Source organism: Callorhinus ursinus, unplaced genomic scaffold (assembly GCF_003265705.2).
Source record: "Callorhinus ursinus isolate GAN/ISIS: 27379988/994484 unplaced genomic scaffold, GSC_fseal_2.0 scaffold5, whole genome shotgun sequence".
Lineage (NCBI taxonomy): Eukaryota > Metazoa > Chordata > Mammalia > Carnivora > Otariidae > Callorhinus > Callorhinus ursinus.
The window spans coordinates 18736898-18761379 of NW_027397067.1; the positions used below are offsets into that span (position 1 = coordinate 18736898).

At 36.4% G+C, this 24482-nt stretch overlaps 1 protein-coding gene across 1 annotated transcript in view; it reads right to left on the reverse strand.

The window, feature by feature from the left end:
* The window catches only part of CPA6 (carboxypeptidase A6), a 355796-nt gene that overhangs the window by 37176 nt on the left and 294138 nt on the right, over window positions 1-24482 (reverse strand). The window contains exons 7-8 of the mRNA XM_025871439.2: window positions 20752-20862; window positions 20184-20274 (exon numbers count right to left, since the gene is read on the reverse strand). Coding sequence (XP_025727224.1) covers window positions 20184-20274; window positions 20752-20862 — 202 coding nt within the window. The remainder of the gene's footprint in view (window positions 1-20183; window positions 20275-20751; window positions 20863-24482) is intronic.

The window sequence follows — 24482 nt, forward strand, 5'->3', positions numbered from 1 at the left end:
ACACACACACACACACACACACACACACACACACACACACACACACACACACACTGGAATATTATGCAGCCATCAAAAAATGAAATCCTGCCATTTGCACCGACGTGGATGGAACTGGAGGGTATTATGCTGAACGAAATAAGTCAATCAGAGAAAGACATGTATCATATGATCTCACTGATATGAGAAATTCTTAATCTCAGGTAACAAACTGAGGGATACTAGAGTGGTGGGAGGTGGGAGGGATGGGCTGGCTCGGTGATAGTCACTGGGGAGTGTATATGCAATGGTGAGCACTGGGAATTGTGTAAGACTGTTGAATCACAGACTTGTACCTCTGAAACACATGAATACATTATATGTTAAAAAAAAGAAGGTAGTAGGAAGGGTAAAATGAAGGGGGGAAATCGGAGGGGGAGACGAACCATGAGAGACTATGTAGTCTGAGGGTTCTGGAGGGGAGAGTGATGGGGGATGGTTTAGCCTGGTGATGGGTATTAAAGAGGACACATATTGAATGGAGCCCTGGGTGTTATACACAAACAATGAATCATGGATCACTATATCAAAAACCAATGATGTAAAGTATGGTGATTAACATAACATAATAAAATTAAAAAAAACCCACTTAGTTCTATGTGTTATGTTATGAAAATGAAAACGAGACCTTTTGGTTTGATCTATTTTTCCCAAATTAGGTATATGTATTAAGATTTAGCATGAAGTTTATAATATGTGAACTTTTGCTCTATGAATGCAACTAATGTTTGTAAGTAAATATTGGGTTTTATAATATTAAAAATGGGAGTCAGTCTCTCATGCCCAGCTGGTAAGAATGTGGGAAGCTGGTAGGGACTGTGGCCAGCTAGGACAAGTAGGTATTGCATGAAGGTATTCCAATTCAAAAGATGAAAAACTATTCTGTCTGCCAAAGAAAATATGTTCTGAAGGCTGATTGTTCTGCAATCCTTGATCTGATGTTTTTGGGCCTGAAATTTACTAAAAAATTAAATTATAAAAAGTTAAATGGTTTGGCTTTATTATGAAGTAATCTGTTGTTTTAAAATTAAAAGATAAGCATTACAAAGTGATAAAACAAGGGGCATCTGGAGTGCTCAGTCTGTTAAGTGTCTGACTCTTGATTTTGGCTCAGGTCATGATCTCAGGATTGTGAGATCGAGCCCCACGTGGGGCTCCATGCTCAGCAGGGAGTCTGCTTGAGATTCACTTCCTCTGCCCCTCCCCCTGCTTGCATGGGCTCTAAAATAAATACATAAAAAATAAAGCAGGTATCTGAAATCTAGTTATTATAAATGCCACCTATCTATATTTGAAATAACTTGTTGGTAGCTGTTTTTTTCTAATAAGTAGAATTTTCTTGATTATAGATTTATTTTTATTATTTTTTATTTTTAAATGGCCAATATGGTTATGAGTAAGATTTGTGTGGTCAGCTTCTGTTCTTTCATAAACCTTCACATAAAAATCATTTTAGCTGTAACCAAATATTGAAGTCTTTAAAAAAATGGCAGATGTTAATTTAAAAACAGCATATACTAATTTAGTTTGCTGTATGTTTATGGTCTAATGGAAGTTTCATAAGCTTTCTTTTCTCCTAAATCAGTAAAGTATATGTCAGAGTTTTGGAATATGTCTTTAGCCAAGAATTTTATCCACTTATATCTGTTTACCAGCTTATATAAAGCAAAAAAGAATGTATGTAACTATAGTAAGCAATATAGTTTTGCTCATGTTATCTGATGTTTGCCAAAAGAAGAATAAAAGATGAAGTAAAAAAAACAACACTGAATTCCAATACTGGAACATTGGAAAACAATAACAACAACACTTAATTCCATTTATTGGATATGAATATATCCAATAAAGATATATTTACATTTAGAATTTGTGATTTATGCAATGGTTGTCTAAAGATGTGGATAATAATATTCTAAGATTAGACTTTTTATATTTTGAAAGCAGTGCTTTTAAATGGGAAAGTGTAATTATCTTAAAAAGTTGGTTAGATCATGTCAGCTCTCAACTCAAAATTCTCCAGTGGTTTCTCATCCCATTCAAAGCAAAATCCAAAGTTCTTCCTAATGTTGGATCTGTAACACCTTGCCTTTGACTACTTCTCTGACTTCATCTTCTGCCTCACTCAGCTCCAGCCATACAGCCCTCCTTACTCTTAAACACATCAAAGATGCTCCCAACTTGGAGCCTTTACACAATTTTTCCCTCTGTCTGCTCTTTCCCCAGAACTCCTTTGCTCTCAAGTGTCATATCAGATTGGTCTTCCCTATGCCACCTAAAAACACCGAACCCACCCGCAACCCTGGCACTCTCTATTACCTTCTTGGTACTATATATTTTTCCATAGCATGTATAACAACCTGAGTTTGTTTTCTTTACTGCAGTTTTCCCAATAACCAGTTCAGTAAATAGTAATTGTTTCAATTTTAGTATATGTGCTGCCAAAGTGAGCACCAGTAAAGAATCTAGTTATGCATCTGATAACTTTTGAGATAACTATATAAAATGTATTTGGTATTTTTTTCTGACACTATAAAAGTCTTTTTTTCTTTCAACTTAAAAATAGTGCCATCATTAGTATCAGTTACTGCTGCAGTTTTAATTTTTGTGTCCTCCTCAAATTCATATGTTGAAATCCTAATGCCCAATGTGATGGTATTAGGAGGTGGGTCTTTGGGAGATAATTAGGTCACAGGGGTGGAGCCCTCATGAATGGGATTGGTGAGTTTAAAAAAGAGATCTCAGAGAGCCCCCTAACACTTTCCACTAAATGAGAACACAGTGAGAAGGTGTTATCTATGAACTAGGAAGCCTCACTAAACACCAAATCTGCTGGCACCATGATCTTGGACTTCCCAGCCTTTGGAACTGCGAGAAGTGAATGTTTGCATTTTATAAGACACATAAGTCTTTGGTGTTTTGTTATAGCAGCCCAAACAGACTAAGACAGTTATTTTTTCAGGCACCTAATAACTTTTCCTGGACCTCTAGGGTTCTGCAGTTCACTAGGATTGTGTGTGGTTTGGGAAATGCTGTTCTAGAAGATAGTGTTAAAGGCAAGGTGACTACCCATGCATCTCCTGTCATCATTCGGCATATCACAGCTTTTCAAACATTTAAAAAAAACGGTAGAGTGTTTTTCTATTTCTGTATGTAAAATAACATTAAAGAGATTGTTTAAAATATATTTTTTTTAAGACAGTGCATGTGTGTGAGTGAGGGAGGGGGAGAAGGAGAGGGAGAAAGAATCTTAAGCAGACTCCTCACTCAGCACAGAGCCTGTCACTGGGCTCCATCTCACCACCTGAGATCATGACTGGAGTCAAAACCAAGAGTCAGATGCTTAACCAACTGAGCCCAGATGCTTAACCAACTGAGCCCCCAAATTTTAAGGGTCTTAAAATGTTTTTTAAAAAAGAGACTGTTTTAATAACGAAAGTTTCTTCAAAAGGAGTTTGGATTAAAAATAAGCATATGGATTGAAAGGGAACTGGGAATCTGATAACAAGGAAAATATTTAACAACATTAGTGACCCACAAGGAGCATAATGCTATAATGCTTATGAGATGTTGAAAATAGTAGCAAGGACTCAAAAATTCAAGGCAGGTAGATATAAATGAAATTTATGAAAAAAAATAACATTACTTGCCACCCGCAAATGATACAGCTGGAGGAAAATTATCTGAGAGACATAGTTTGTTTTTGGTGAACTCAGAAATTAAATAACGCTGAAAAGCAACCAGCATAGTAGAAAAATAATTAGTAGATAAAAGCTTTAAAAACCTTTCTCGTATGCCCAAGGCAAGACTAGAGGCCTCCTAAAGATGAAGCAGCATGGGAGGGTTACCTGCTGAAACAGATGCAATAAAATTACTGGACTTAATATCAGTACAAAAGAAAAATCAGTAGCTCAGTGTCCCAGGAGCTGAGGGAATGATTCTGCCACCTCCACCATACCTCACTTTAAAAATGTCAGTTTCATATGCTACTTACTTCAGTGACTTTTAAGAAAATAAGTTATTTGTAAAAGGTTTTTAAATGTTGTTTGTAACATCATCTTTAAAACTTCAGCAAAGATATTTATTATGTTGGAATAAATGTTATAAATAAACTGAGATATTGTCTCTTACATGCAAATTCTTATATATTTATCCACAAGAACGATCAGAAATAAAACAAAAATATATCATTTTGTGTACACACACACTATCAGTACTAAACATTATTTAATCTGTAGTTACAAAAAGCTCTTTTAAAAAAAGCATTTGGGTGTGTCTTGCCTAAGGAGAGAGAAGGGTAAAATAGGGAGGTGGAATTTTGCATATAATCAGTATCTGGATTAGAGAAAAAAGGATTTAAGGGTAAGTTCACATATGATAAAATCTTTTTAGTGGTGAGTTAACTGGAAAATATATGTTTAAATAACAATAACAAGAGATGAAAATAACAGCTTTTTGTGTTTTCTTTCAGTCTTAGAAGGACATTCAGTTTAACGTTGTGATCCTCTATCCTAGAAAAAAGGAAGTTTGCAAAAACATGTTTAAGGTTGATGAGTTAAAGGAGCACTGAAAGGAATTGACAGTATATTCTTTAGCTAAGTAATACTAAGGAAATAGAAATAATAGCTTGCTAATATGTTTATTAGGTACATTATTTTAAGAAACCAAAATAGTATGAATGGTAAATGACTATGACAAGGTGGGATGGTACCAATAATGAAAACAAAGAACAAAAAAATTGAATATCAGAAAAAGCTTATGAAATAATAGAATTCTTGGCCAAGGTAATAGATGTGAACTGGAAAATGAAATGTTTATGAGAGACTATGCTGGCCAGGGCTTAATGAAAGGGCATAGAATCCACTGCGGTTAGTTTAAGCAAAGGGGATTTTTAAATTTTTTTTAAAATAAGTTGTTAGGGACACCTGGGTGGTTCAGTCATTAAGCATCTGCCTTCTGCTCAGGTCATGATCCCAGGGTCCTGGACTCGAGCCCAGCATCAGGCTCCCTGCTCAGCGGGAAGCCTGCTTCTCCCACTCCCCCTGCTTGTGTTCCCTTTCTTGCTGTGTCTCTCTCTATCAAATAAATATATAAAATCTTTAAAAAAATAAGTTGTTAAATAATTTTTAGAACCATTAGGAAAGAAACTCTAGCTTGAGCCAACTCGGATGACTTTAAGAGGCATGATGCAGGTTATGAGGAGGGCTCCTCCCTTTTCTAAGATGAAGAAGCAGCACATTCAGGGAAGAGTCAAGATGGGGAGGCTGCCTCAGATAAACCACACACCTCCACATGGTGCAAGACAGCAGGGACAATAGAAGCCACAGAAAAATGACCTCTATCTTACTTTCCACATTCTACGTCTCACATGAAGGCACCAAAAAGGTAGAACCTAAAATACTCTGATCCCTAGCTATAAGTGAGTCTAGGAAATGCAGACTTTATCTTTTTGGACTCACCAGTGCAGGAAGGCTCTAGAAAGAGGTTGGAATGGATGGAGAGTGCCTATCCATGACATGCACTAAAGAATTCATTATAAAAGAAACTTAGAAAACATCTACAGTAACACCAGAGAGCTGGATCAAAATGGTGGAGTAGGAAAAAGCTCACCTTCTCCCATGGAAACATGAAAACTACAACTACATATAGAACAATCCCTCTCTGAGAATGACCTGAGGCCTGGAAGAACATATTTTACACAATTAAGGGTATAAAGGAAAAGCAACATTGAGGTGTGTGGGAGGGGTGGAGATGCTGAGTAGTCAGGACCCACACCCCTGACTCAGCAGTCTGCAAATGGGAGGGATATCACAACTGTAGAGGCTCTCCCTGAGGAATGGGGGGGGGTCTGAACCCCACATTAGGCTCCCAAGCCTGGAGGACCTGCATTTGGAAGATGAGCTCCAATAATGTTTAGCTTTGAAAACCAGTGAGCTCTCTTTCCAGGAGAGCCAAAGGACAGTAGGAAATTGGGATTTTGCTCTAAGAGGTCATGTGCACAATCTCACTCCAAGGCCTAGCATAGAGGTGTAAGTTTGATAAAGCTCATGAGTTATACGTAAAGGAGATTCATTGCCTGTGTCCTGGAGTGGCAGAGATCTGTTGGAACTTTCTTCAGGGATGAAAGTGCTGGTAGGTACTATTTTTTTCCCCACTCCCCTCTACCTAGCTGTTCTGGTGCTGGTAGGTACAAACACTCTCCGTCTACTGTATGGCACTACTCACCCCACCCCAGTTTTCCTTTGCAGACTCACCCTGCCCAACCTGCCTGGTCAGTGGTCCCCTAAGAGGCTCCCTGCTGTGCCACACCCAGCAGTGAGGCTTTGCCAGCACTAGCACCCCTCCCACACAGCCCCCACCATAGGGACCAGCCTCCCCCCCACACTAGAGCACCTGCAACAATTCTGATCATATCTTGCAGCTACATAGCCAGAGGCCTGCTCCACCCACCAATGCACCTGCAGCTGTGGCAGCCTAGCCTCACAGCCAGCTGCACTGGAGGCCAACCATACATGCCAGTGCACCTGCAACCATTGTGACCAAACCTCATAGACAGCCATGCTGGGGGACAGCCCCACACACCAGCAAGTTCACACCAACTGCAGCCCAGCCACAACAGGAGGGTACATGCAGCCTATACAGGGGACACCCTTGAAGTACTTGGCTTAAGCGACTAGGGAGGGTTGCACAACTGGGCCCTATAGGACACGTTCTACCTAGAGCCACTCCTTCATGACTGGGAGATATAGCTGGATCTACCTAAAACATAAACAAAATAGAGTTTGGCAAAATGGGGAGATAGAGGAATGTTTCAAACAAAAGAACAAGATAAAACTGCAGAAAAAGAACTAACCAAAATGGAGAAAAACAATCTACCAGATAAAGAGTTCAAAGTAATTGTTATAAAGATGCCCACCAAACTCAGGAGAAGAATGGATGAATACAATGAAAATTTCAACAAAGAGATAGAAGACAAAAAAACAAAAAACAAAAAACAAAAACAAGCAAACAAAAAAACACCCAACAAATCATAACTGAAGAAAACAGTAACTGAAATGAAAAATTTGCAAAGGGAATCAACAGAAGATTAGATGATGTAGAATGCATTAACAATTTGAAAGACAGGGTAGTGGAAGTCATCCAATTGGAACAGCAAAAAGAAAAAAAATTTTAAAAATGATAGTTTAAGGGACCTATGGGACAACAGCAAGTATAATAACATTTGTATTATAAGGTTCCCAAAAGAAGAGAGAGAAAGTCGGATAGAAAAATCTATTTGAAGAAATAATAGCTGAAAACGTCATTAACATGGCAAAGAAAGTAGACATACAAATCTAGCAAGTACAGTCCCAAATGAAATGAGCTCAAAGAGACCCACACCAAGACATATTATAATCAAAGTGTCAAATATTAAAGAACCATAAAAGCAGCAAGAGAAAAACAACTAGTTATGTACAAGGAAAATCCCTCAAGACTATAAGCTGATTTTTCAGCAGAAACTTGGCAGACCAGAAAGGAGTGACACAATATATTCAAAGTGCTGAAAGGAAAAAACTTACAACTAAGAATACTTTACCCAACAAGCTTATCACTCATAATCGAAGGAGAGATAGTTTCTGAGACAAGCAAAAATTAAAGGAGTTGATCACCATTAAAACCAGTGTTACAAGCAATGTTACAGGGACTTATTTAAATGGGAAAAAAAAAAGCCATAACTAGAAATAAGAATGTTATGAAAGGAAAAATTTCCCTAGAAAAAGCAAATAGTAAAGGTAGTAGATCAATCACTTATAAAACTAGTATGGGGGTGCCTGGGTGGCTCAGTTGTTTAAGCATCTGACTCTTGATTACAGTTCAGGTCATGTTCTCAGGATCATGAGATCAAGCCCTGCATCAGGCTCTGTGCTGGACACAGAACCTGCTTAAGATTCTCACTGTCCCTGGTGCCTGGGTGGCTCAGTTGGTTAAGTGATTGCCTTCGGCTCAAGTCATGATCCCAGAGTCCTAGGATCGAGTTCCACATTGGGCTCCCAGCTTAGCGGGGAGACTGCTTTGCCCTCTGACCTTCTCCCCTAGGCTCTTTCTCACACACACTCTCTCTCTCAAATAAATAAAATCTTAAAAAAAAAAAAAGATTCTCTCTGACCCTCTCCCTTTGCCCCTCCCTGCTCTTGCTTTCTCTCTTTCTCAAAAAGAAAAATTAAAAAAAAAATAAAGCTAGTATGAAGGTTAAAAGACAAAAGTAGTAAAATCAGTTATATCTACAATAATTAGTTAAGAGATACCCAAAAAATGTAAAACATGAGGTCATATACATAAAATGTGGAAGGCGGAGTAAAAGTTTTGTGCTTTTAGAATGTTTTTTAATTTAAGTGACCTACTACTAGACTACTATAGACTGAGGATGTTATATATGAATCTCATGGTAATCACAAGCCAAAAGTCTATAGCAGATACACAAAAAATAAACAGAAAGGAATCCAAGCATAACATTAAAGAAAGTCATCAAATCACAAGGAAAGAGAAGAAAAAAGAGAAACAGAGAAGAACTACAAAAACAACTAGAAACCAAGCAATAAAATGGCGGTAAGTACATATCTATTAATAATTACCTTAAATTTAAATGGACTAAATAGTCCAATCAAAGACATATAGTAACTGAATGGATAAACAAGACCCATTTCTGTGTTGCCTACAAGAGACTCACTTCAGATCTAAAGAAATATAAACTGAAAGTGAAAGGATGGAAAAAGATATTCCAGGCAAAAGGAAGTGAAAATCTGGGGTAGCAATACTTATATCAGACAAAATAGACTTTAAAACAACGGCTGTAACAAAAGTCAAAGAAGGGCATTACATAATGATAAAAGGATTAATTCAACAAGAGGAGATAACACTTGTGAATATCTATGTACCCAACATAGGGACACCCCCCCAAAAATAAAGCAAGTGTTAAAAGAAATAGAGAAAATGACAGCAATACATAATAGTAGTGAACTTTAATGCCCTACTTACATCAGTGGATAGATCATCCAGGCAGAAAATCAATAAGCAAAATTGGTTTTACATGACACATTAAGCCAGATGGATATATGGAGATACACACACACACACACACAGACAACATCCTATCCAAAAACAGTGGCATACACATTATTCTCAAGTGCACATGGAACACTCCCCAGGACAGTTCATATTAGGCCACAAAATAGGTCTCAATGAATTTATGAAGACTAAAATCATATCAAGCATCTTTTCTGATCACAACGGTGTGGAAGTAGAAATAATTTACAAAAGGGATACTGGAAAAAAACCCAAAAATGTGGAGGCTAACCAACATGCTACTAAACAACTAATGGGTCAATAAAGGAATCACAGAGAAAATAAAAAATACCTGGAGACAAATGAAAATAGAAACACAATGTTCCAAAATCTATGGGATACAACAAAAGCAATTCTATGAGGGAAATTTATAGTGATACAGGTCTACTCCAAGACATAGGACAATCTCAAATAAGCAATCTAAATTGACACCTATAAGAACTAAAAAAAGAAGAAGAAACAAAGCTCAAAGTTAGTAGAGTAGAAATAAATGAAACAGAATGAAAAAAAAAATGAAACTAAGAGCTAGTTTTTTGAAAAGATAAGCAAAGTGGCTAAACCTTTAGCCTGATTCATAAAAAAAAGAAAGAGGGTCCAAAGAAATAAAACTGAAAATGAAAGAGGAATCAAAGGATCATAAGAGGCTACTAGAATAATTATATACCAACAAATGGGACAATCTAGAAGAAATGGATAAAAACATACAATTCCTAAAAACATATAATGTTCCAAGACTGAAGCAGGAAGAAATAGAAAATCTGAACAAACTGATTACTAGTAATGAAATTGAATCAGTAATCAAAACCCTCCCAACAAACGAAAGTCCAAGACCAGACAGCATCTACCAGATGAATTCTACCAAATTTTAAAGAAGAGTTAACACCTATTCTCAAACTTTTCCACAAAATTGAAGAGGGAGGGATGCTTCCACACTCATTCTATGAGGCTGGTATTACCCTGATACCAAAATCAGACAAATACATGACAAAAGAGAAAATTATAGGCCAATATCCCTGATGAACATAGATGCAAAAGTTCTCAACAAAATATTAGCAAGCCAGATTCAACAATTCATTAAAAGGATCATACACCATGTCCAGGTGGGATTTATTTCAGGGATGCAAGGATGGTTCAATATCCACAAATCAATTAACATGATACACCACATTAACAAAATGAAGAATAAAAATGATGGTTATCTCAATAGATGCAGAAAACCCATTTGATAAAATTAAACATTGATTGATGATAAAAAAAACTCTAAACAAAGTGGGTACAGGGACAACGTAACTTAACACAATAAAATTAATACATGACAAACCCAGAGCTAACATCATATTTAATGGTAAAAAATTAAAAGCTTTACCTCTAAGGTCAGGAACAAGACAAGGATGCCCACTGTCACCAGTTTTATTTAATATAATAGTGGAAATTCTAGCTCAGCAATCTGACAACTAAAAGGAAGATAAATCATCCAAACTGGAAAAGAAGAAGTAAAACAGTCACTATATTTGCAGATTCCATAATACTATGTTTAGAAAACCCTAAAATTCTTCTCCAAAAAATGATTAGAACAAATGAAATCAATAAGTTGTAGTATAAAAAATTTACATAAATATGGCATTTCTATACGTTAATAATGAACAATTAGAAAGAGAAATTAAGAAATGATCCCATTTACAATTGCATCAAAAAGAATAAAATACCTAGGAATAAATTTAATCAAGGAAGTAAAAGACCTGTATTCTGAAAACTATAAAGACACTAATGAAAGATATTGAAGACAACACAAATAATTGGAAAGATAATCCATGCTCATGGACTGGAAGAATTAACACTGGTAAAATGTCCATTCCTTTCAAGGCAATGTACAGATTCGATGGAATCCCTACCAAAATTCAAAGGACGATTTTTTGCAGAATGAGAACAAATAATTTTAAAATTTGTATGGAACCATAAAAGACCCTGGATAGCCAAAGGAATCTTGAGAATGAAGAACAAAGCTGAAAGTATCATGCTCCCTGATTTCAAGCTATACTACAAAGCTATAGTAATCAATACAGTATGGTACTGGCACAAAAATAGATACATAGATCAAAAGAACAGAATGGAGAGTTCAGAAAAAACCCATGCTTATATGATCAATTAATCTTTGACAGAGGAGGCCAAAATGTACAATGGGGGAAAGATAGTTTCTCCAATAAATCCTGTTGGGAAAACTGGACAACATGTGAAAGAATAAAACTGGACCACTGTCTTACACATATATAAACATAAACTCAAAATGGATTAAAGAGTGCAGCATTGGTTGGGATAGTGGTGAGCATAGCTGCCTTCCAAAAGAGATTAAAGACTTAAATGTAAGACTGGAAACCACAAGACTCCTAAAAGAAAACATAGGTAGTAAGGTCTTTGATATTGGTCTTAGCAATATTTTTTGGATTTATCTCTGTAGGCAAGGGTAACAAAGGCAAAAATTAGCAAATGGGACTATAACAAGCTAAAATTCTTTTGCACAGTGAAGGAAGCCATAAGCAAAATGAAAAGGCAACCTACTGAATGGGAGAAGATACTTGTAGATATATCTGATAAGAAGTTAATATCCAAAATGTACAAAGAACTCATATAACTCAATACCGAAAAAAAAAATTCTGATTGAAAAATGGACAGAGGACCTGAATAGACATTTCTCTGAAGAAGAAATACAGATGGACAACAGACACGTGAAAAGATACTCAACATCACTCATCATCAGGGAAATGCAAATCAAAACCACAAGGAGTTATCACCTCATACTAGTCAGAATGGCTACTGTCAAAAAGACAGGAAATAGGCCAGAATGTAGAGAAAAAAATAGAAACCTGGTGCCCTGCTGGTGGGAATGTAAATTGGTATAGCCAATGTGGAAAACAGTATGGGAGTCCTCAAAAAATTAATGATTTGAGTAATTGAGTAATAACCATATTATGCAGCAATTCTGATTCTGGGAATTTATCTGAAGAAAATGAAAACACTAATTGGAAAAGATATATGTGCCCTTATATTCACTGCAGCATTATTTATAGTAGGTAAGATACAGAAGTAATCTAAGTGTCCACTGATAGATGAATGGATAAAGGAGATGAGGCATATATATACAATGGACTATTACTTAACCATAAACAAGAATGAAATCTTGCCATTTGTGAGAAAATGGATGGAGCTATAGAATATTATGCTAAATGAAATAAGTTAGAGAAAGACAAATACTGTGTGATTTCACTTCCATTTGGAATCTAGAAAACAAAACAAATGAATAAACAAAAGAAAGCAGAAATAGATTCATATTTACAATCTGGTGGTTGGCAGAGGGGTGGGGCATGGGGGTTGGGGGGACATGGATGAAATAGGTGAAGGGGATTAAAAGGTACCAACTTCCAGTTATAAGTAAGTCACAGGGTTGTCATGTACAGCGTAGAGAAGACAGTCAATAATGCTGTAACAACCTTGTATGGTGACAGATGGTGGCTAGACTTATGGTGATCACGTTGTAATGTATATAAATGTTGAATCACTATGTTGTACACCTGAAACTAATATGTTATACATCAACTACACTTAAGAAAAAAAAAAGTTCACCGAAGTGGTGGCATTTGAAAGGAAATATAAAAACAAAACAAAAAATCCAACAAAACCAGAAAATTCAGTAAGAACCAGTTCTTCCCAAGTTTCAGCATTCATTGTCAGCTCTCCCCAAATATCAAAAGAACTACTACAGAAAGATTTAAATGACAACACTTGGGAAAAGAAGAAGCAATATCTTAAAGCTACATATTTTATTTTGAAACTTTCATTTTGAAACTGTGATAGTACTGCTCTTGTGGTATTACTTGTAGGAGTCAGCAAATAAGAAAGAAAGTTGCCTGGCTGTGGTCAGTTTTTATGAGCAGGTACAGGTAGGATTGTTGTAGACAATCAGAGTAATGATAGAAGGTCTTAAAAACCATCATCAAGTATTAAACCACTCTTGGATTTCTGTATTAGACCAAACTTGTTTGTTATATGTTATAATTTTATATAGTGTTGGATTTGGTTTGCTAATAATTTTTTTAAAATAATTTATACATTTATATTCACAAGACAGATTTGCAGATAATTTTCTTGCTCATGCTGTCCTCACTTGGTTTTGCAATCAAGGTTCTATTTAGCTCCATAAAATGATTTGGGAAATATTCCCTCTTTTTCTGGGTTCTGAAGGAGTTCATATAAGTTTAAAATGATCTTTTGGGCACCTGGGTAACTCAGTCGGTTAAGCATCTGACTTTGGCTCAGGTCATGATCTCAGGGTCCTGGGACTGAGTCCTAAGTCAGGCTCCGTGCTCAGTGGGAAGTCTGCTTCTCCCTCTCCCGCTCCCTCTCCTTCTCCCCTTGCTTGTGTTCCCTATGTTTCTCTCTCAAATAAATAAATAAAATCTTTAAAAATAAAAAAAAACACCATCATCAACAATTGAGGCCTAAACTAATTATTCCAATTGTGTTAATGTCTAAAATGATACTAGGGTTTTCTGGCAATATGATGGAATTGTACCAGACACTATGATAAAATCTCCTGCTATAAACCTCTCTGAATGTTCAATAAAGCAATTTAAATACACATCAGAATTCTCAAAAATGTTCCCAAGGGAACAAACATGAAGAGCGGGTTGGAATAAGAATAGCTGAAGCAAAAGCTGTAGCCATTCTTGGGGTGTTTGCTGGCTCAGTCTTGTTTCAATGGCTGCATGTGGTGGAGGCAGGGGATCAGGATTTGGATCCTTAATACACAGGAAGGGGGAATAAGACCCAGGCATATATGTGGGACCCTCAAAGGGTGATACTTTCAATGAAAGCTGCAAAAATATCTGCCTCTATTGGAAGATACGAAGTTCTGGCTGGAAGAAAAATGTCTCGATGGAGAATTTATAATCATATACCTGATATCACATGTAAATTCAAACTGCCTGCATGGTATGAAGTGGCCCAATTTCAAAAATAGTACCTGGAGGGGCTCCTGGGTGACTCAGTCAGTTAGCAGCCAACTCTGGATTTTGGCTCAGGTCATGATCTCAGGGTTGTGAGATTGAGCCCTACCTTGGGCTCTGTGCTGGGCATAGAGTTGGCTTAAGATTCTTTCTCTCTCCTTCTGCCCCTCCTGGCTCACACACTCTCACTTTCTAAAAGCAAACAAACAAAAACACCCCCCCCCCAATAGCACCTGGAAACATTCCTCCCCTCTCTTGCTGTACATTCCCAATCTCCCTGTTGTCTATGTTCATAATTTTGAATAAAACACTCCCAGTCTTATTATTATTTTGATACCTAAACTACTCCTTTGCAACCACACATTAACTTTTTAACAAAGTGGAGTGACCATTCATTGCAAGCTGATCCTAAAAGGTCAGATATAATGGCTCGAAACAGGGTCGTTGGAGTCATTCAGACTTGGCTTCTCACAGTGGCTCAATTTGTGTGTAATCTGAAGCAAGTTTCCTAATTTCTTGGAATTTTAATTTCTTTATCAGTTACATAGGGATAATAATAGCATCTACCAATGAAAGAATAATCTTGAGCACTTAGCACATGCTTGATACATAGTGAATCCTTAATAAATGTTAGGTATAATAAATATAAATTATAATAATTATATAATAAACACATAAACAACACCAGTGAGCAAACTCCATTTGATCTAAAGTTCTAGGATTCTTTACCCTTTAATTTCTTTATAAAAAGTATAACTAAGCATGATAATTAACTCATTGATTGTTTAATTTTTTAATTTCTCTACCAACTTCCCTGGAAGATTTCAGGTGACTAATACATCTTTTTACACTAACTTGGTTTTAAATATAATGGGAGAAGTCAACAGATTTTCCCTTTATATTTCTTCAGAATCCCAAATAATTCCTTGGGAGTTAGATAAGGACTCATTAAATCATTCAGGACTTTCTGATACAATTTATAGCACCTTGCATCTTAGCAGGTGTTCAATGTATTTGTTTTGATTTAAAATTGGATTAATATATGTTAGAATCAATATATTGTGGGCATCTTAAGGGTCCAGTTTGACCATCCTGTTGATGTTTAATCCCATCTATGCATCATTCTTAGCCAAATGTTACCCAATACTTGTCTTATAAGGCAGTGCATTCCTGTTATGGGTTCCATACCTCTGAAAATTTGATGTGAATTAGTTCTTGCCCTGAGCTTACTTGGAGGCTAGACTCAGCACTTCCTCACATCCCCAAATCATAGATCCAATTCCACAAAGCCTTAATAAGTGAAACAGATTGTACTGAATATTACAAATGCTGGTTATGGAATACTGAAGAGAATTTGCATACTTCACAGGAAAATTTAATTAAAATTCTCATTAGACATCTTTGACTTCCAAGAAGTCCCTTTCTAGATATTCCAGCAGTGTTATTTCTCCCTGTTTTTCCTCTCCTTGCCCCATATTTGGTCTCTGAAATTCTCTATATTTTTTATAGCTATTCAGTTTAGGTTCAAAGTAAAAGCCTTTCAGCTGGAAGAAATCCTCTTAAAAAGCAGGCCAGGGACCATCCATTGCTCTTTCACAGGCATTGGCCACAACCAACCGGTACATAGTAGTTTCCCTTTCATTTCAGGTGATCTATTGAAACATTTGCCCAATCAAAACAGGTCCCCCCCTTTTTTTTGATAGGGTGTAAGTGGGAGAAGGGATCTGTAGAGAGAGGCATTTGTGATTACACTGATAAAAAGTAGTTTTCTCCACACTATACCTAATTTATAATATTAGGTAATTGAGTGTTCTAAAAAAGAAGAGTTACATTTCATTAAATGCCTAACTTGCTCTTAAATGGTAATAAAATTCATTTTTTTGAAGGTACAATTGGATGAATTTTAGTATATTCACAATCATCACTACAATCTAATTCCAAAAACATTACGATCATGCCAAAGACAAAACCCTTTCTCAGTAGCATTTCTCCCCCACCCCAGCCCTTGGCAACCACCAATCTACTCTCTGTCTCTATGGATTTGCCTATTTGGACATTTCATATAAATATTATGACTGGCTTATTTCACTTAGCATAATATTTTCATCTATGTTGCATCTATGTAGTATCAGTATCTATTCTTTTTATGGCTAAATAGTATTCCATTATTTGGATATACCATATTCATCTATTCCTTGGTTGATAGACATTTGAGTTTATTTCCAGTTTTTGGCTATTATAAATAACGCTGCTATAAACATTTATGTGTATGCATTGTATGGACAAATGTTTTCATTTCTCTTAGATATATATGTAGGAGTGGAATTTCTGGTCATATGGTAAATTTTGAGTGACCATTAAACAGTTTCCCAAAGTGGCCACATCATTTAACATGCCCACCAGCAAGTATGAGAATTCCAACTTTTCCACACCCTTACCAATACTTGTTATTGTCTTTTTTATTATAGACATTTTAGTGGGTGTGACATGGTATCTTGAAGTGCATTTCCCTGATGGTTAATGATGTCAAGCATTTTTTTATGTGCTTATTCCCATTTGTATATCTTCTTTAAAGAAGTGTCTGAATCATTTGTCCATTTTAAATTGTTATTTATTATTGAGTTGTAAGAGTTATTTTAACATTCTAAATAAAAGCCTCTTATTAGATATATCATTTGCAAATACATTCTCTCCCATTCTGTAGGTTGTCCTAATAATCATTTCTTTTTAGGCAACACTTGAGTTATTTAGGAATTAAAGCTTAAATATGGATATCATCTAAACTCTTTGCCTCTCTCCTGGATTTATTTCAATTTGGAAGAAGCAGTGCTCATGGCATTCTCCAAAAAGAGTACACAGAAGAAGGAGAAAAAAAAAAAACCCACAGCGCCTAGCAGAGAGTATGTGCTCAATTAACTTTGGTGAATTAATGAGTAAAATTTGTATATTTATTCTTGTTTCCCACTACTACTTTAACTTGTTGACTCTCTCTGCTGGATCCACTTTAAAGTGATGATATTCATTTCATGGTCTGAAGGCCCCCAGGGGGAGCTATGAAGTATGCTCTAAGTCTGTCTACACCATATTAAATGTACTGAAGTGTAACACTGTTATATGGGAGTCCACAGATTTTTCATGGTAAAAAACAGTTTCATGTTCTACTCTTTAAGTTTGAGACTCACTTAAGAGAAAGAAATAGCTGTTTGTCAGTTCAATGTTGACTCTATAGTGTTTTCAATGGTCCTGGCCATTCCTGGGCATTTCTATGTCATTTATATTATGGTTGTTTATTTGGAGGTTCACTTAGGGACTACACTTATTTCTGGGCCCTTGACCTAATAGTGGTTCCCTCAGTGAGGTTCACTGTCCCCTGGATCAAGCAAATAGCTGTGGGGAGACAATGTTGTGAGGGAGGAAGGCCACATCTGCCTACCTGTCCGATCAGTTGCATCCCCTTGGGATAACTTGTGGGGAGAGATGATCTCAGCCAGGCTGCCTGCATTTCCACATCACTTACAACAGTCTATCAAGGTCATTTTGCAACTGACATTTGACATAATCCCCTCGTACATCTCGAGTTTGGACTTATGGGAAGAATCAGAATGATTCAAAGATGCGAAGAATCAAAGGAGTTCTAGTTAGGATTGCAGATGAAACTAAGAAATCAATGAAGGCCTATGTAAGAAGGAAACAAGCTGGGTAAAGGAAAAAGAACAATGGAAAGGAAGACACTTATTTGTAACTGGATATAAATAAGAGTCTAACTTTATACAAGCAGAGCTGGCTGGCCTGCTAGTGTTATTGAGCTTAGTTACCCATTCAGTGCGCTCACTTAGATGACTGTGGGCATCATTTGTATGACATACATATGGATGCAGATACCCGCCAACTAGTGAAATAGGACACACAGTTTTTAGCATGCAAAATGGTCACATCAGAAAGAGGGAAACAGAATTTAAAAAAGAATTAGTGGTCTTAGGGAGTTAATGTGAACCAGCTTTTTGTCTCAGTCCAGGTTAAAGAAAAAAATTTTTTTTAGATTAATTAATTTATTTATTTTATAGAGAGAGGGTGTGTGGGTGGAGGGGCAGAGGGCTAGGTTGAAGCAATCTTGGGCAGACTCCCTGCTGAGTGCAGAGCCCAGTGCAGGGCTCAATCTCATGACCCTGAGATCATGACCTGAGCTGAAATCAAGAGTCAGATGCTTAACCATCTGGGCCACCCAAGTGCCCTGAAGAAAAATTTTAAAATATAAACAGCCATCATTAATAGCACCTTATAGTATTTATGTGATGCTTTTCTTCTCTCATAAATGCAACACTTTTAAGCTTACCTTATGGCTTATCATCACAACACTCTCCTGAAGGAAAGAAGTACTTTAACAGTGGACCTGAGGCTCAGAGATCAATTAACTGTTCTGCAGCTTGGGGGAGAACGGATAGATCACTGATATTTAGATCTCTGTTTGGAACTAGGACCGAATTAGGCATTAAACATATGTAAATTCCTTTAATTCCCATAACGCTATGAGGTAGGTGTTATTGTTATAAATTGATAGGTTAAAAAAAAATCACCCATCATTGAGCTGATAATGGTAGAATCAAACCATATCTGTCATATTCTAGAGCCATATTCTTATTTGCTAATTCTAATTGATTAAGAGAGGTTGCCTGGAGAGGATATATGGAAGGAGCCTAAGCCCATGCCCAGTTGCTCTGTCTGATGTGGGTAGGATGGGAAGAGTGGCATCTAATGCAGAACCCGAAGCGTCATATGATGAGTGATTTGGGAATAGGCCTCATTTCTAAGGGACTAACAGAAGACTTTCTGTTCCACAATGGTCTATACTTCGAGAGAGCTAAGGAAGGACTCTGTGAAAGGGGAGCTCCTTACAACTGCCTTTTGATAATACTTTTCCTACCCTCCCTCCTATTGCCAAGTATGATACTAGTGAAGGAAACCAGAATCTGTCACCCCAAAATATGCCTATTTGACGTGAAAATTATTTTGAGCTGAAGGCAATTAAGCAGCAGCAAATGCAGGAAAAGCTCTCTCTGCCTCCCCCTTTTCTGCCTAAAGAGAAGATATAAATTCTCCTTTTACTGGAGACAGACTTTATCATCCTAGAGACAGCACCACAGAAATCTGCAAACAAACCCTACTCCATTAGTTGTCTCCCCATATATTTACCTTCCCACGGTGTGCTGCCCAAAACTACTTTCCTTTGTCCTGTCATTTCTCTACAATTTATTGAAGATGCTATAAAAGCCAGAGTTCTAAGTTGCCACTCTGAGTTACTTTTCATGAGGTTTCTCCCATGTGACACATGCGGCACATGTTAATAAACTGTTTTTCTCTTGCTAATCTGCCTTTTTGTTTAAGAGCTTTACCTAAAAATCCCAAGGTGGGTAGAAGTGAAGTTTTGCCTCCTCTATACTAGCTATGGCTAATTTTCTCCCTCCTGTCCCTCTTCCCCTCTCTAGTACCTACCTGCTTCTTTATTTTGAAACAGTTTCCTGACATCCTTTCTTCACTTGAAAGGTATAAATGAAAGATGGAATGTAGCAGAAATACATTTGCCACGTGAGTGGTCAATCATTGTATGATACCTTAGATAGGTAGATTCTAGACAAGGATTTGGTAGTTTTGATTGTCATAGACAGAAGAAAGCAGGATCAGAGTTACTCTCACTTTCTCAATGAAAGGATTAAAATATTTAACCAGATTTATACCACAAACCACAGTTCTGTTTTAGTTTCTGAATGTCGAATATTCCTCAGTTTTCTGCTTTTACATCTGTGTTTAAATTTTCAATTTTCAGGATTGGGTTGACAGATTTAAATCTTTGATATTTACATGTTAAAAATCCCTTTCATTTTCTTTTGCAAATTATAGCTACAAGGTATAGATCTGTATTTTTCTCTATTAGGTTTTCACCTACATTAAAACATCAGTCTTATATTGGAGTCCTCCTGGGCTCATCATTTTTGAGAGTGAAAGCTGTGGAAAACTGTGGATCTAAATTCCAGTTAGTTTTCAACTTACCACACCATTTCACTTTCCAGTTACGATTGGCATCAACTCCACGGCAGCGAAACCTTGAACTCCTTGACCTTGTTTTTCTCCAAAATCGATCCTAGATATAATTAAGAAAATAGGTGTAGAAAAAATACTCAAAAGGTTATCCACATGCATTTTAGTAGCACAATTGGTGAATGAATCATAGCACTGAGGAAGAGTTCTGGGAAGAGATAAATCCAGGGAGTAGAAAGAGGATTGGATAAGCATCAGGTTCATGCTCCAATTTCTGCCACACGCTTGCTATCTCTTAGCTTCTCTTGGCCTCATTTCATCTTGGGCAAAATTGAGTAAGCTGGGCTAGACTAGTGACTTTTCACAATTTCTTTGGAAGGAGATATCTTGACTTATATGGAATCTCATGCAAAGCCAAACATAGAAACAAAAGTTTGCTGCTATGATGGGACAGGGAGTGGATGTCTCTTCTGTAGTTCTGGAATCACTAGGCTGTCTGCCCCCCAGGTTTCCTTCCTGTTCTATGGCTGTTTTCTATTTATTTAGTCTCTCTTTTCAGTTGGATAGCAAAGTGACTTACACTGGTCCAGCTAAAATGGTATCCATCAACGTTAAACACAGGCATGATATAGAAATACAGATGATTCAACATTTTTCTCATGGTTGGGTCACTCTTATATGTTAGAAGAGCCTAAAAGACAAAGGTGACATTTTTCTTACAAACTGATCCCAAATATAGGTTTAGAAAAAATATATGAAAATCCTTTCCATCCATGGGAAATACCAAATATATTGTTTTGAAGAGTACAAGCTAATATGAACTATACTCTTTGACATCATATATTCTTTTTTAAAATAAAAAAATTTTTAAATTATTTTTAATTTTAAAAATTTTTTTAAGATTTATTTATTTGACAGAAAGAGACACAGCAAGAGAGGGAACACAAGCAGGGGGAGTGGGAGAGGGAGAAGCAGGCTTCCTGCGGAGCAGGGAGCCTGATGTGGGGCTCAATTCCAGGACCCTGGGATCATGACCTGAGCCGAAGGCAGGTGCTCAACGACTGAGCCACCCTGGCGCCCCTTTAAATTATTTTTTAAACGTTTTTATTTAAATTCCAGTTAGTTAACATACAGCGTAATACTAGTGATTCAACAATTCCATACAATACCTGGTTCTCATCATAGCAAGTGTATTCCTTAATCCCCATCACCTATTTAACCCACCCTCCGCATCATATATTCTTTCTTGAGATTTTTATCTCAAACTTTTTGTTAGGGATACATTTTAGCAGAGGTAGCAAAACAGATTAATTGGGTAGCCTCTGACAGTATTTCAGAACTGGCTAAATTTTAGGCTGCTTAAGAAAGCAATTATTTAGGTATGCTTTGGTATAATCAGTTTTTTTAAAAGATTACATTCAAATTATTTATTTATTTATTTATTTATTTATTTATTTATTTATTTATTTTTAAAGATTTTATTTATTTATTTGACAGAGAGAGACACAGCGAGAGCAGGAACACAAGCAGGGGGAGTGGGAGAGGGAGAAGCAGGCTTCCCGCCCAGCAGGGAGCCTGATGTGGGGCTTGATCCCAGGACCCTGGGCCCATGACCTGAGACGAAGGCAGATGCTTAATGACTGAGCCACCCAGGCGCCCCTAAAGATTACTTTCAATTTTAGACAAAATAATTACCCAAATATTTTGGTATCCTTATATGATATATCATAATACAAGCTAGTTATACATGTCACTTAATTGTTTATGTCTAACTGGTACCAGACTCAAGTCTTGGAACTTACCGCATTGACACTATTCTCTCCTGATTTTTCTATTAAAAGTTTAATAAACATTATAACATCTCTGTCACTTTTATTGTGGCTGGCTTCAAAATATTGCTCTCGTGCTTGGGTTTTACTTATATTGTGTCTGACCCCAAGCCTAAAGATTTCTGCACTACACGTTTGGCCTCAAACAGAAAAGCATTGAATGTGCTAAGAATACAGACATTTTGAAATATGATTCCTATGGAATGGACTTTTAAAACAATTCTTTTCAATGCCTATTTGTCCACATATAAGTTATCTTAGTGAAAGAGGAACTTGAAAATGACCGCCTCTGGGGAGGGGACTCATGGGGCAATGTATGGGAAAGAGAATTACATTTAATGTTATATCCATTTGGGTTGTTTGAATTTTTACTATATTAAAAACACAATGCAAAATAAAAGAATTCTTAAAGTACATATATACTGCTTTGGAAAATTTAATACTTAAAACTTCAATCTTCTTTTACATATAGTTAAGTAGGATTTCTGAACCCATCATAAACAGCATTGGCATTTACATGATGATAATGCTGTTCATAGAGAGCAATCCAATAATATATTAGAAACTATCATTATATTAGAAATAATGATGAAAATATAGGGATATGCTCAAGAACATAAGAGTTAAATACCACTTTATTGAATCTAATTTCAATACCTAGGAGATTAACACATGTTAATAAATGTTAATACAATTCTCTCTTACTTTAGGGCTCAATGATGATTTTTTGGCCACATAGCTTCTGTAGAATTTTCATACTGCTTGAATTTCTATGAGCGAATGCCTCAAATGAGAGGAAAATTCCTGGTATATGATTGTACATATCCTAGAGTTCTGATTTCCTCTAATTAATGGAGGTTCCCCAATGCCAGGAGGAAGTCTCCTGCTGGGGATGGCAAAGACAGAGCTATATGGTTAGCTACATTTCTTCCATAAAGTTAGGCAGCTGTGGGTTTCTGTGCCATGCTAGTGAGGGAGAGAGAAGAGGTGGAAGGAAAGAGACCTGGGGCAACAGGGCAAGAAAGAAAGGGTAGGGAAAAGTCATGGTAATTTCTCTCCCTCCCTGCCTAGCACTGGGGACCATAGCTCATTTATCTCAGTCCAAACTTGGGAAGTCTCACCTTTTCCAAGCATGGATCATGTTAGCACCTAACCACCAGACTATGCTAGAGACTTGCAGGGAACTTTTTCATCTTATCCTGCCTTCTCCTCCTCCATGCAAGTGGACCACCATGCTTTTATATTTAAAAGAATATTACTAATTTCCTTTTAAAAAAATCACAATATATTTGAAGCAAATAGAAAAAGAGCAGAGAATATTACATCTATGTGCCCACCAACTACACCTTGCCATATTTATTAAATCTTTTAAAAAGAAATTGAGACATTATAGATAAAACCAAAGCTCCCTTTTTTATTATACTCTGATCCTATTTTCTTCTCCTCTACCAAGGTAATCACTATCCTAACTTTTGCATTATCAATCCCATGCATGATTTTGTTTTGCTATTATAAATGGACTCAGGAACAATATATAATATTGTGTATGCTTTGAAATTTCATGCAAATGAGATCATGATGTGTCAGTCCAATCTGCTCTTCTCCCCAAATTTTTGACACTTAAGTTGATTTATTAATTTTAACAGCACAATTAAATGGTATTCCATTTTAGTTAAATTCACAATATATTGGTTCCTTATTTTGTTGATAGAGAGTTAGGTTGCTTTCACTGTTACAATATTGCAATGAACATTCTTGCACATTTCTCCTAGACATGTGTGAGTTTCTTTACTATACATCTAGGAAGGGATTTGCTGGGCCATGGATTTATATGCCCTCCACTTTATTAAATACTGCTATTTTTCTCTAAATCGGTAAATACTCTTATCCGCAGTGAATGAGAGTTCCCATTGCTCTACAACTTTACTAACCCTTGATATCATTAAGCTTTTAGTTAAAAAAAAATCTAATGGGTATGAAATTGTGCTTTTGTTGTTTTACTTTGCATTTCCCTCATTACAAATTATATTGAACAGCTTTTATATAATAGGTGATTCTATAAATTGCTCACTCATTTTTGCCCGTTAAAAAAATTAAACTCTATTTATTCTTCCTACCTTCTGGATATTAATCCTTTGGTTATATGCATCGTGAACATCTTCCTTTCTTGTAGCTTATTGATTCCTATTTTCATCATATCCTTGTCATACATAAACTTTGATCGCAGTGGTATGTATAAAGTTTTATTTAAGAACTCATCTCTGCCTTAAGATCATAAAGATGTTATCCTGTATTTTCTTCAAAAGTTGTTTTAAAGTTTGTTTTCAAATGTAAGCCTTAAACCTCCTAGAAATGATTTTTTACATGATGTGAGGTTGGGATTTATTTTTCTGCTATGGAAGACCAAGTATGCCACTGTACTCATTTGGATGGTTCATCTCTTCAGTGAGTTTACATGCCACCTCTGTCCAATGTCAAGTTT